Raw genomic sequence first — 12,110 nt, 5'->3', positions numbered from 1 at the left:
GTTGTGGCAGGAGATGGACTTGTTCTATGAGATCAATTGGGAATGTTTCGAGGATGGAATAAAATACAACAAGATGTTGGAAAAAGAGCGAGTGTTTGACTTCCTCCATGGACTCAACACTGAGTTAGATGAAGTTAAGAGGAAGGTTGCTTGGAACTAAACCTTCCCATCTATATAAGAGGCCTTTGCAGAAGTGAGACGAGAGGAGAGCCAAAAGAAAGCGATGTTAAATCCATCAGTGTTTCCGAAGAATGATGCCAGCCCTAAAACGTCAGCCCTTGCTACCTTAAAGATGAAAGCCACTAACTCACCTTGTGGAGAGTCCCAAAGAGACAAACAGTGGTGTGACCACTGTAACAACCATATTGTACAAGGGAAACCTGTTGGATGATTCATGATAAACCAGTAAATTGGAAGCCAAAAAATTAGAGAAAGGTAACTCAATTTGCCTATGTGGTAGAATTTGAAGCTGGGAAACCAACCAATTTGACTTTATCGCAGATCAACTAGAATTATTATAGCAGATACTAAACTTGACAAGATTACCAAAACTCTTTGATCCTACAAAAAATCCTAAACCAATAGCATCCCTGGCCAAACAAGGTATACCTAGGCAATCCTTACTTTCTCATAGACTCACTATAGATTTTTGGATTATAGATATAGGTGCCTCAGACCATATGACAGGTTTACTTAAGGCCTTACCAACTTATGAAACATGTGATCAAGATATAACAATCTCCTTGGTTGATGGTATAGTTTCTTTGACTGAAGGAAAATGATCAGTATATCTAGTAAGCTTAACCCTAAAATTTGTCTTATGTTCCAAATCTAAAATGCAATTTATTATCCGTGAGTAAGCTAACTAGAGACATGAATTGTATGGTAACTTTCTTTTCATCTCATTGTGAATTTCAGGACCTATCTTCGGGGAAGACAATTAGAAGTGTTGAGGAAAATGATGGTCTCTACTACATTTCAGGATCCTGTTATTTCCTTGGATCTAGGTTACATAATTAGTCTTCTTTTTTTGCTGTTTTAGATTTTGAAATAATGTTATGGCATAAACGTTTAGGGCATCCTAGTTTCAGCTACCTTAAAGCATTGTATCCTCATCTTTTCATCAATAAAGAGAAACTTTCATTTCATTGTGAGTAATGTATTCTTGCTAAACAAACTAGAATTCTCCATCCTATTCATTTTTATGAACTATCCAAACCGTTTTACTTGGTTCACAATGACATTTGGGGACTAACAAGGATTCCTAACCTAACTAATACTCATTGGTTTATCACCTTCATAGATGCCATACAGGGGTTTGTTGGGTGCTCCTAGTGAAAGACAAATTTGAAGCTAGTGTTGTCTTCAGAAGGTTTCATAAGATGGTGTGTAGTGTGTTTCAATCCTCAATCCATGTTCTCCCTTCAAACAATGGCCGAGAATATTTCTTAAATGAATTCAACCATTATCTAATTGAGCAAGGAATCACTCATCAAAGTTCCTCTCCTTACAATTGTTAACAGAATGGGATGCCAAAAAGAAAAAATCACCACCTTCTTGAGACTGCTCAATCTATCATGTTTACCAGTTCAATCCCTAATTCCTATTGGAGGGAAGCCATACTCATAGCCTCATATCTCATTAATTAACTTCCCTCCAAGATTCTTGCATTCAAACTCCATTAATTGTCTTCCTTGAATTCTATCCTCATCATACTAGGATCCTTAATTCTCTTTCCCCAAGGAACTTTGGGTGTACTGCTTTTGTGCATAATTATCATCCTTCTCATTCCAAACTTGCACCTAAAGCTCTTAAATGTGTGTGTGTTGGCTATTCTCCTACCTAACAAAGATGTAAGTGGTATTGCCCTCAGACCTGGAGATTCCTTGTGTCTTGTGATGTCTCCTTTCTCGAGCATTAACCATTTTATCCCAATATTTCTCTGCAGGGCGGTAGGTCCAGTACAAAGTAGTATTGGGATCCTTCCATTTCTCTTCCCATCTCCTCACTTCCTATTTCTCATCCTACTCCTCATTTGCACACTGAAGCAGTCACTATTCCTACCCAAATCTTTGTGACTGATCAAGGGGGAGAATAGGACAACCAAGTCCAGGTTATAGAAAAACTACCATTGGTTTATTCTAGAAGGCCTCGTGATCCTCAACAAAGTCCATTGTCCAAGCCGGAGACAAGTCCAGTGACTGATGATGTGGAAAGGGTGATATCTGTAGAATTTGATGATTTGGACATACCTATAGCTCTTTGAAAAGGGGTGAGATCATGTGCTAAATATCCTATTTCTAATCATTTGATATACTCAAACTTATTTCCATAGTTCAGGGCTTTCACTGCTAGTCCACTGCTAGTATTGATGAAATTGAGATTCCTAGATATATATATATATATATATATATAGTGCTCTACAGGATTCACAGTGGAAGGCAGTAGTTATGGATGAGATGCAGGCATTAGAAAAGAATGGTACTTGGGATATTGTAAGATTACCTGATAACAAGAAGGTGGCTAGAAGCAAGTGGGTGTTTATAGTTAAATACAAGTTAGATGGCAGCCTTGACATGTACAAGGCTAGACTAGTAGCCCAATGCTTTACACAAACTCAAGGATTGGACTATGAGGAGACCTTTGCTCCAGTTGCTAAGTTAAATTCTATGAGAGTCTTACTTTCACTTGTAGCTAATTTAGACTAGGAATTGCACCAACTGAACATAAAGAATGCTTTCTTGAACGATGAGTTAGAAGAGGAGATCTACATGAAAATACCTCCTGGTTTTGAGATAGAGGACAGAAAAGGGAAGGTATGTAAGCTAAAGAAATCCCTATATGGCCTTAAATAATCCTCTAGAGCATGGTTCAAAAGGTTTAGTGTTACTTTAAATCAACTTGGGTACAAGCAAGGGCAAGCTGACCATACCTTGTTTACAAAGCATGCTATAGATGCAAAAAGGACAATCCTAATTGTTTATGTGGATGATATTATCATCACAAGCGATAATAATCAAGAAGTATATAACTCAAGAAGCAGCTAAGGAATGTGTTTGAAGTGAAAGACTTGGGTAAGTTTAGATATTTCCTAGGAATGGAGGTTGCTAGAAGTAAGAAGGGTATTTTCATTTTCCAAAGGAAATGCACTCTAGATTTGTTGAAGGAAACATGAAAACTTAGCTATAAACCTACCAACACCTCATTAGAACCAAACTATAATTATAGAGAAGAAAACAAAAGTGAACATCAGGTGGACAGAGGAAGATATCAGCGTTTAGTTGGGAAACTAATCTACCTATCCCTCACTCCTCCTGACATTGCATATGCTGTGAGTGTGGTAAGTCCATTCATGCTTTCTCTCACTAAAAAACACCTTGATGCTGCATGTCACATCCTCAGGTATCTCAAGGGGACACCAGGGAAAGGGTTGTTATTTAAAAAGAGCCAGGATAGATGAATTATGGGTTTGTAGATGCAGATTGAGTTGGTTCTATTGAGGATAGCAGGTCTACATTGGGTTATTATACAAAATTATGAGGTAACCTAGTTACATGAAGAAGCAAGAAATAAACTATGGTGGCTTGTAACAGTGCAGAAGCTGAGTATCGAGCGATTGTTCAAGATATATGTGAGGTTATCTAGCTGGAGAAACTAATGAAGGATCTAAATATACCTTTATCCTCTCTAATTAGGTTGTACAATGACAACAAGTCAGCAATAAGTATCATGAATAATCCGGTGCAACATGATCGGATGAAACATGTAATGATTGACCGACACTTTATCAAACAAGAAATTGAAAATGGAGGTATGAGTCTTTTCTATATCCCTACAAAGTCTTAGGAGGTAGATATTCTTACAAAGGCAATGCCAAAACAAGGTTTTGAATCAATTAGAAGCAAGTTGGAAACGATGGATATTCACCAGCTTGAAGGGGAGTGTTGAAGAAAATAAATAAGAAAAGAATAAAGTTCAAATTGTTTCTACCATGGATGGGAAACAAGATATAAAGTAGTTGTGGAAGAAAAGACAAGAATTACAAACTAAAGAGATAACAGGAAGAAGAGATAAAGAAGTTCCAGAAAAGAGAGGAAGAGATCAATTAACCAAAATTCAAAGTTTTTGATTTTTTTGTAATATCTGAATCTAGTTTGAATTTGTTTGTATTTTATCCTTGTATTTTAGGAGATATTTTAGGCTAGCTTGTGTATATGTTTCCCTCTCAAAGTTCAATACAAGAGAAGGAAACATATTTTGCCATTTGACCTCCAAATACTTGAGATAATCCTCCTATTAAACAACAACATATCTAGCATTTATCCCACTATGTGGGGTTGGCTACATAAATTCTAGACTTCCATGTATTTCTGTCTTTTGTCATATCTTCATTTAGGTCCATACACTTCATATCAAATTTTAATCTCTCCCAAAGTCTTCTTGGGTCTGCCTCTACCTCTTTTTTTGACTAATTGTTCCATTTCATCAACTCTCCTCACAGAAGCGTTTCTTAGTCTTCTTCTCACATGACCAAATCATCTTAGTCTAGTCTCTCTCATCTTCTCCTCGATTGACACTACTCTACCTTATTACGAATAACCTCATTTCTAATTTTATCTTTTCTTGTATTATGACCGCACATCCATCTTAGCATCCTCATCTCTGCTACGCTCGTCTTTTGCTCATGCTGGTATTTGACTACCCAACATTTTGAGTCATACAACAAAATTGGTCTTATAGCTGTCTTATAGAATTTTTCTTTCAGTTTTAATGGGATTTTATCATCACATAACACCCCCGATGCATTTCTCCATTTTAGCCAACTTGCCTTAATTCTATGCGTGACATCCTCGTGAATTTCTCTATCTTTTTGAATCACTGATCCCAAATATCGAAAATGGTCTTTTTTTTGTATGATTTGGTCTTTCAATTTTATTATAACATCCTCCACTTTTGCATTCTTACTAAATTTACATTCCATATATTCTGTTTTCCTTCTATATTATTTAAATCCCTTAGATTCTAAATTGATTCTCCATAACTCAAGCTTAGTGTTCACTTTCTCTTTTGTTTCATCCACCAACACTATGTCATCTGCAAATAGCATACACTATGGCACCTCTATCTGAATGTGTTTAATGAGTCCATCCATTACTAAGCAAATAAGTATGGACTTAGTGCAAAACCTTGATGCAGTCTCATTATAATTTTAAATGGTTCAGTATCCCTTCCGCATGTTCTGACTCTTGTCTTTGCACCGTGATACATGTCCTTAAGAGCTTGTATATAAGCTATTCAGAGTCATTTCTTCTCTAAAACCCTCCATAATACTTCCCTAGGGACCCTATCATAGGCATTTTCTAGATCTATAAACACTATATGCAGATCCTTCTAATGATCCCGATACCTTTTCCATTAAGCGCCTCAGTAGGTATATAGCTTCCATTGTTAACCTACCAGGCATGAAACCAAACTGATTTTCCGAGACGTCTGTTTCTTTTCTGAGCCTTTGCTCTATTACTCTCTCCCAGAGTTTCATGGTATGACTCATTAACTTAATTCTTCTGTAATTTTCACAGTTTTGAACATCTCATTTGTTCTTGTATATAGGAACTAAAGTACAATTCCTCTACTTATCTGGCATCTTTTTTTATTTAAGGATCGCGTTAAATAATTTCGTTAGTGAAGAGATGCTCTCTTCTCCTATGCATTTCCATGCTTCTATTGGTATATTATCCGATCCCACTGCCTTATGATTTTTCATCTTTTTTAATACTTGCCTTATTTTTTTTGAACTTATGCGTCGATAAAATGTATAGCGCACGTTCCCTTCGGAGTTACTAAGATGTCCCAACCTAACTCTTGTGTCCCCACCATCATTAAATAATTTTGTGAAATACTCCTTCCATCTCTCCTTAATCGCTCTCTCATTCACTAATACATTTTGTTTTTCATCTTTTATGCATTTTACTTGGTTTAGATCCCTTGTTTTTCTTTCTCTTACTTTAACTAATTTATATATATCCCTTTCTCTATCTTTTGTATCAAGTCGTTTATATAGATTCTCATATGCTTTTAACCTTGCTTCACTAACAGCTTTTTTTACTGTCTTTTTCACTTTTTTATAATTTTTTAGGTTTTCTTCATTGCTTCACTGATATACAGCCTTATAGCAAGTTTTCTTATTTCTTATTTTCAATTGTACCTCTTCATTTCACGACCAAGACTCCTTAAAGTTTGGAGCTCTACCATTTGTCTCTCCAAGGACTACCTTTGTCGTGCTTCTCAAGGCAATAGCCATTTCCCTCCACATTTGGTTTGCCTGTCCTTCTCCATTCCCTTCCCTTCTACCCCTTAATTTTTCTTTGAAGATTAATTATTTTTCCCCTTTTAAATCCCACCACCTAATTTTTGAATTTTGTTTTATATGATTTTTTCTCTTCCAATTTCTTACTTGGACGTCAAGTACCAAAAGTCTATGTTGAGTAGTCAAACACTCCCCCAGTATCACCTTACAATCCCTACAACATAACTGATCCTCTTGTCTCATGAGGAAGTAATCTATTTGGGTGTTTGATGTGATATTTTTATATGTGATTAAGTGTTTGTCTCGTTTTTTGAACCTAGTATTGGTTATAATGAGCCCATATGCCATAACAAAATCTAGAATAGACTTACCCTCATTATTAATTTCCTCGAATCCATACCCTCCATGTACCTCTCTATAACCGTGTCCGTCTTTACTCACATGTCCATTTAAGTCACCTCCTATAATCACTCTCTCCTCTTGGTATCATTTGTATGAGTCACTCTTGGTCCTCCCAGAATTTTGTTTTTATCTCCTCACTTAACCCTGTTTGTGGTGCATATGTATTAAAGATATTCATAGTCATTCTTCCTAGATCCACTTTCACCATAATAATCCTATCCCCTATTCTCTTTACATCCACTACCTCATCTACTAAGCTTTTATCCATAATAATCCCCACTCCATTTTTTGCTCGATCATTTCCTATGTACCATATTTTATATCCAGTTTCTGATAATGTTTTTGCTTTTTTCCCTACCCATCTCGTCTCTTGAAGGCACATAATATTAATCTTTCTCCTAATCATCACATCTACTACTTCCATAGCTTTGCCTGTTAATGTTCCTATGTTCCATGACCCAATCCTTAATCTATGATTTTGATTTTGGCTTTGACTTTTAATTTTATTTTGTTTTTGATTTTGGTTTTGATTTTGGACTAGCTTCTTTACCCGCATCCGTCCAAGCAAATGCGAGGATCTTTGCTCATTTGTCACTACATCCGAGTGCCGATGCAACGGCCCTAACTCACTTGACACTACACGCGAGCAGTGTAGCGCGTCGCTATGAAGGGTTATGTTCCAACGGTTTTTCATAGTTTGTCTAGAGTTCGTGTTTTGGATCCAACTAAGTTTTACGTTAGCTGTCGGCTACCTAACACAACCCTCCTCTTTTATGGATTATGATGTATTCATGTTGTCCTTGCCTTTCCTCTAAGATTCCTTATCAATGTTTTGGTGACGTGCTCGTGTTTCATTGCTTTAATGTATTTACTTGGGGAGTATACAGCACCTTATGAACATTTAGTCTTTTATTTAATCAACTCTTATATAACATATTTCTGGTCCATTTCATTTGAATTAATCAAGATTTCCTGTTGTTTTACATATTTTCTGTGGCATTCTTCTGAATTCCCAGCTTTTCCACATGGCCAACTGGAGTTAAAAAAAAAAAAACTACAGTGATATTTGAACAATTGTCCAGTTCCAGAACTTAGTGTAGTTCTGAGAATTGTTTATTTACTTGCGTCTTGTCTTTCTGATTTTATAGGTAAAGGCCAAGAATATTGGGAAGAAGAAAATATAACTGAGGAGATCCCAGGTTGTCGACAAATGTTCAACATTTTTCATCCATTTGATCCTGTGGCATATAGGTATATCTTACTCCTGATGCCATGATACTTTTTCATAGCTGCATCATAATCTCACACATTACATCCATCCCTTGCATGATTTCAACAAGAGCATTTAATGAGTATCTTTCCAGTCTGTCCTTGATCCAGTGTATTTTTGCAAGGCAAGTCACTTGGTTCTTACCCAATAATACTTTATCAATACTTTCACAAGGTTCAACTGTTAATACCTTTTTCTTATCATGCCTAATAACAAAATTACATGCACATGATCATATGCAGTGGTTTGCTGCAGCTCATGTGCAATGAAAGGATAACATAACAGCAATTGCTTGTTGAGTTGGTAAAAGATTTTAGGGTAAAATATAGTGGGCATGCATGAGGTTTAGTGAAAATATAGGCGGTACCCTTGTGTTTTCGGACCATTATTTAACTGCTGTTAAAATTTTAAAAGTGCCTAAATTACCCTCATCTCTCTCTCTCTCTCTCTTATTGGCAATTGTCCAGTTGCCATGGCCAGCCAAAGGTTCATTGGAAATCTGGTGAGAAGGAGAGAGAGGGGCATGGCTAAGGTTGTGAGATGGGGCTTTGCATGGGGAAGATCTAAACTGAGAGAAGGAGAACATCAGGCACAGGAGAGAAGGAGAATAAGGGAGTTTATATTCACAGGGATTGTTTTGATATTGACCAACACGTATGAGTTGTAGGTGGATTTGATTTCTACAAACCCCATCAATCGCAATGGGTTTCTGCAATGAACTCCCATTGCCATCGTTCACCCCCCCCCCCCCCCCCCTCCTTCTATCTCTCTCTCAGTGTGACTAGCTTGAGGCTGAACCCTCACTGGTTTAGCCTCATATCAAGGTCAGATGGGGAGGTCCTTGTCATTTCTATAGCATGTGGGTGCTGGATATATTTTCGCTAAACTCGGGTGCCAGCTGTGGTTTGCCCAAGTTTTTGTGAACCAAACATGAAGTAAAATGTCTTAGATAGTGCACGTAGAGTTACCACCCATTCCCCTCCACCATCCACCCTCCTCAAACAGGCTTAAGTTATTAAAAAGAAACCAGAGACAGAGCATAGGTCCTCAGAACCTTTTTAGCATAACACTTTTGAATGGGTGTGTTTGTGGTGGTATCTTTACATTCAGATCCTGCACAATAGTTGTAAATTATGGGAAGAGGATTATGGCTTAAAATATGGACTTCATTGACTAGAAATACAAAATCCTCAAATATTGATGGTAGGTGAAAAATCTTATATGAATACTAATTAACTGTGTAAGTGTGGGTTTTACTGCATTATAACATAATGAGGAAAACATTGAATATCAGGTTACAAGAGGTTTAATTTTCTTTCCATCTCTAAAGCATTACCTCCATAATTTCCCAATTAATGAATAGCATAAAATTGTTTGCTCTAGGCTAATGTGTCACAACTAAAGCAATCTTAAGCACTCTTACTTTTCACTAAATCTTTGTGGAATTTATATTTGGTGGACTTGAGGTTTCCTTTTCTTTTTGGTTGCACTACATTTATAGAGTGTTGGGACGAGCAATGGGCTCGGCCACCTCTAACACTTAGACCCAAATGAATCTGAAAAATATTGAAGGCTGGAAGCACACACATACACATACACGAAAAACAGTAAGCAAAACATAAAAGGAACACAACAAGATTTTTACTATGGTTCACCCTAAAAAATAGGGCTACATTCACGTTGAGCTCTGACAAGAAGAGTTCACTGCACTAGTCGAAAATGGTTACACCCTCCGTGTACAAAGCTTCCACCCTCACTATACACTCACTGGTCCTCTAACAAAAACACCCAAAGATCACATACAGATCAGAAAGAATACTTAAGGAACTAGAGAAAATGAAGAAGAAGAACATGTACAAAGATAAAACAAGAAGAAACCCCATGAAAAAAACAACCCAACTGTGTCACGGATCCCAAGGAATAATAGGATTTAAATAGGTAGGGTATGAGGCAAAGCAACGGTAGAGATAAGCCCTAATGATCAGATCAACGGCATCCATAGCAGCAAGCAACACGACAAAATGCAACGGACAAATCAAACGTGCCAATAAACGGAACGACAAGGAAGGTTGCCGTTTTGGCCCTCCAAGCACACGGGCTCCAAAATGACAGCGCTTTGGAGTAGCCAGTGTGTGGTTGCCATCTGGCCTTCCATCACCCTAGTTCCAAAACGGCATCGTTTTTGTTGATGCTTCATAATACTCAACACAGAGATTAGTTAAGAAATATAAACTAATGTACTTGGATGCTGAAATCTTGTTAGAAGTGGAATATATTCAACATAAGTACTTTTGTTAGGATATAATTAATAGAAATATGAATTTACTTATTGTCGAATCCCCTGGATTCAGCAAAGTGCTCTCTCGTTTTGTAGAGAGAACTAGGCGGGAATTATGTTGGAGGGAAGAGAAATTAGAGAAACTGAGGGAGAAGAATTGAGAATGAAATGAGAGGGAGAGAGAATTTGAGAGGGAAATGGAGTATGAATGAATTATTTCAAAATGGTATTTGATGCCTTCACAATGAAACAAGGCAAGCTTATATACTCAGCCCTAGTGGTAAGTTGGCGCCAGAAACAGTTGCCACTTCCCGCATTCAAATCTCTATACTTCTCACAATTACATCTATCCTATCAGCATTTATACTTATTACAATAATTCCCCATTAGGTACACGACATTTATTTACCAAAAGGGCGTCTCTAGTGCATGAGACTCCTTGCTTTGTGAGGTTGGGATAAGGTCATCTCTGTTATGCAACCTTATCCTTTCTTTACAAAGGGGGTGGTTCACTTGTTTACAATTTTAACTATAAAAATAATCATTGTTCATTCAGTCTTTTACCTTTCTTGATTATTGTTGATTTTTCCTGATAGAAGACCAAGTTTGATATGCCCAATATTGTGTCCAGCCTAGTCTTGTGTGTCTGTTTGTCTTTTCTTTGACGATACCTCATCTAGTAACCCAATTATTCTGGTTCTCCAATAACTCTAGGATTGGATTGAGGCAGTTGGCACTTGGAGCCTGCTGAATTCACCCACCCACTTTGCATGCCGATCCCCAATTTCCCCTTTTCCTATTTTCTGTTATGGTGATGACCACATATCAATTTCTGCTAGAATTGTGATACTTTCACTAAATTAATTATTTCAACTCCTAGAAATTTTCGTATGATTACTACAACCTCATATCTTACCCTCATACACATACGCACTTATACTACATTTTTGTTACCTCATAACAAATTTTTACAAATTTGTTTGATATTTGTTGACCAGCTTATGTTGAATATGTTATTTAGTTAATTAGATATAAAACAGTTTAAATGAAGCTATTTTGCCTTTCCATACAGAGTTGAGCCACTAGTCTGTAAGGAATACATAAGTAGACGCCCAGTTATTATCCCCTACCACAAAGGTGGAAAACGGTTGCACATTGGGTTCCAGGTATGTATTCCAGCAGATATCATTTTGGATTATATACATTTCTGTTATTCTGTTCTTATACTAAAAGGGGATGTTTGTTAAAATGAACAATATAAGAGGCATCAAGATAAGGTTGAAATGCTTTTCGGATCAAGATATGGAATTGTCAAGATAAGACTGGGAAGTATTCCAAAATTTCTATTAGAGTGTTTGTTAAATTTTTTGGAATCCACTAATAATTGTACTTTTTCTTTTTATGTGTTTGTTAATGCATATGATAAACACCAAGATAAGAGTTTTTTTTACCTAAATATCCCTATTACCAAATTCATTCAAAATTGTTTGTTAACATCAACAACAAATTTATGATTAAAATAGTATTTTATGATTAATATGAATTGTCAAAAAAATAAAAATAAGAATAATATTTTATTTTCTAAATCCATGTTCAAAAATAGATTTAAAAAGAGTTGAAAAGTAGAAATAATTCTTGTTGGAATTACAATAATTCCACCTAGATAATTAAAAATGGCCAAAACATATTTTTATAATAGATAATAAAATATAAAATTAAATAAAATAATTTAAAAATTGGTGAATGGAATTGTATTAGTTAATAAAATATATATATAGATAGAGAGAAATTTAAATTTTAAAAATTAATGAAAGGAATAATGTCATTTAAATTTTAAAAATTGTCAAAACATA

General features: G+C 36.1%; 1 protein-coding gene across 6 annotated transcripts in view; it reads left to right on the top strand.

Moving 5' to 3' along the window:
- The window catches only part of LOC127798743 (phospholipase SGR2), a 55,594-nt gene that overhangs the window by 34,722 nt on the left and 8,762 nt on the right, over window positions 1-12,110 (top strand). For all 6 annotated transcript variants that reach the window (XM_052332316.1, XM_052332314.1, XM_052332313.1 and 3 more), the window contains exons 16-17: window positions 7,858-7,960; window positions 11,330-11,423. In XM_052332316.1, the coding sequence (XP_052188276.1) occupies window positions 7,858-7,960; window positions 11,330-11,423 (197 nt within the window). The remainder of the gene's footprint in view (window positions 1-7,857; window positions 7,961-11,329; window positions 11,424-12,110) is intronic.

This window comes from Diospyros lotus, chromosome 4, assembly GCF_014633365.1.
Source record: "Diospyros lotus cultivar Yz01 chromosome 4, ASM1463336v1, whole genome shotgun sequence".
In the NCBI taxonomy this organism is placed as follows: domain Eukaryota; kingdom Viridiplantae; phylum Streptophyta; class Magnoliopsida; order Ericales; family Ebenaceae; genus Diospyros; species Diospyros lotus.
Note: the sequence above shows the minus strand (reverse complement) of the source record. Positions and strands in the feature narration are given on the sequence as shown.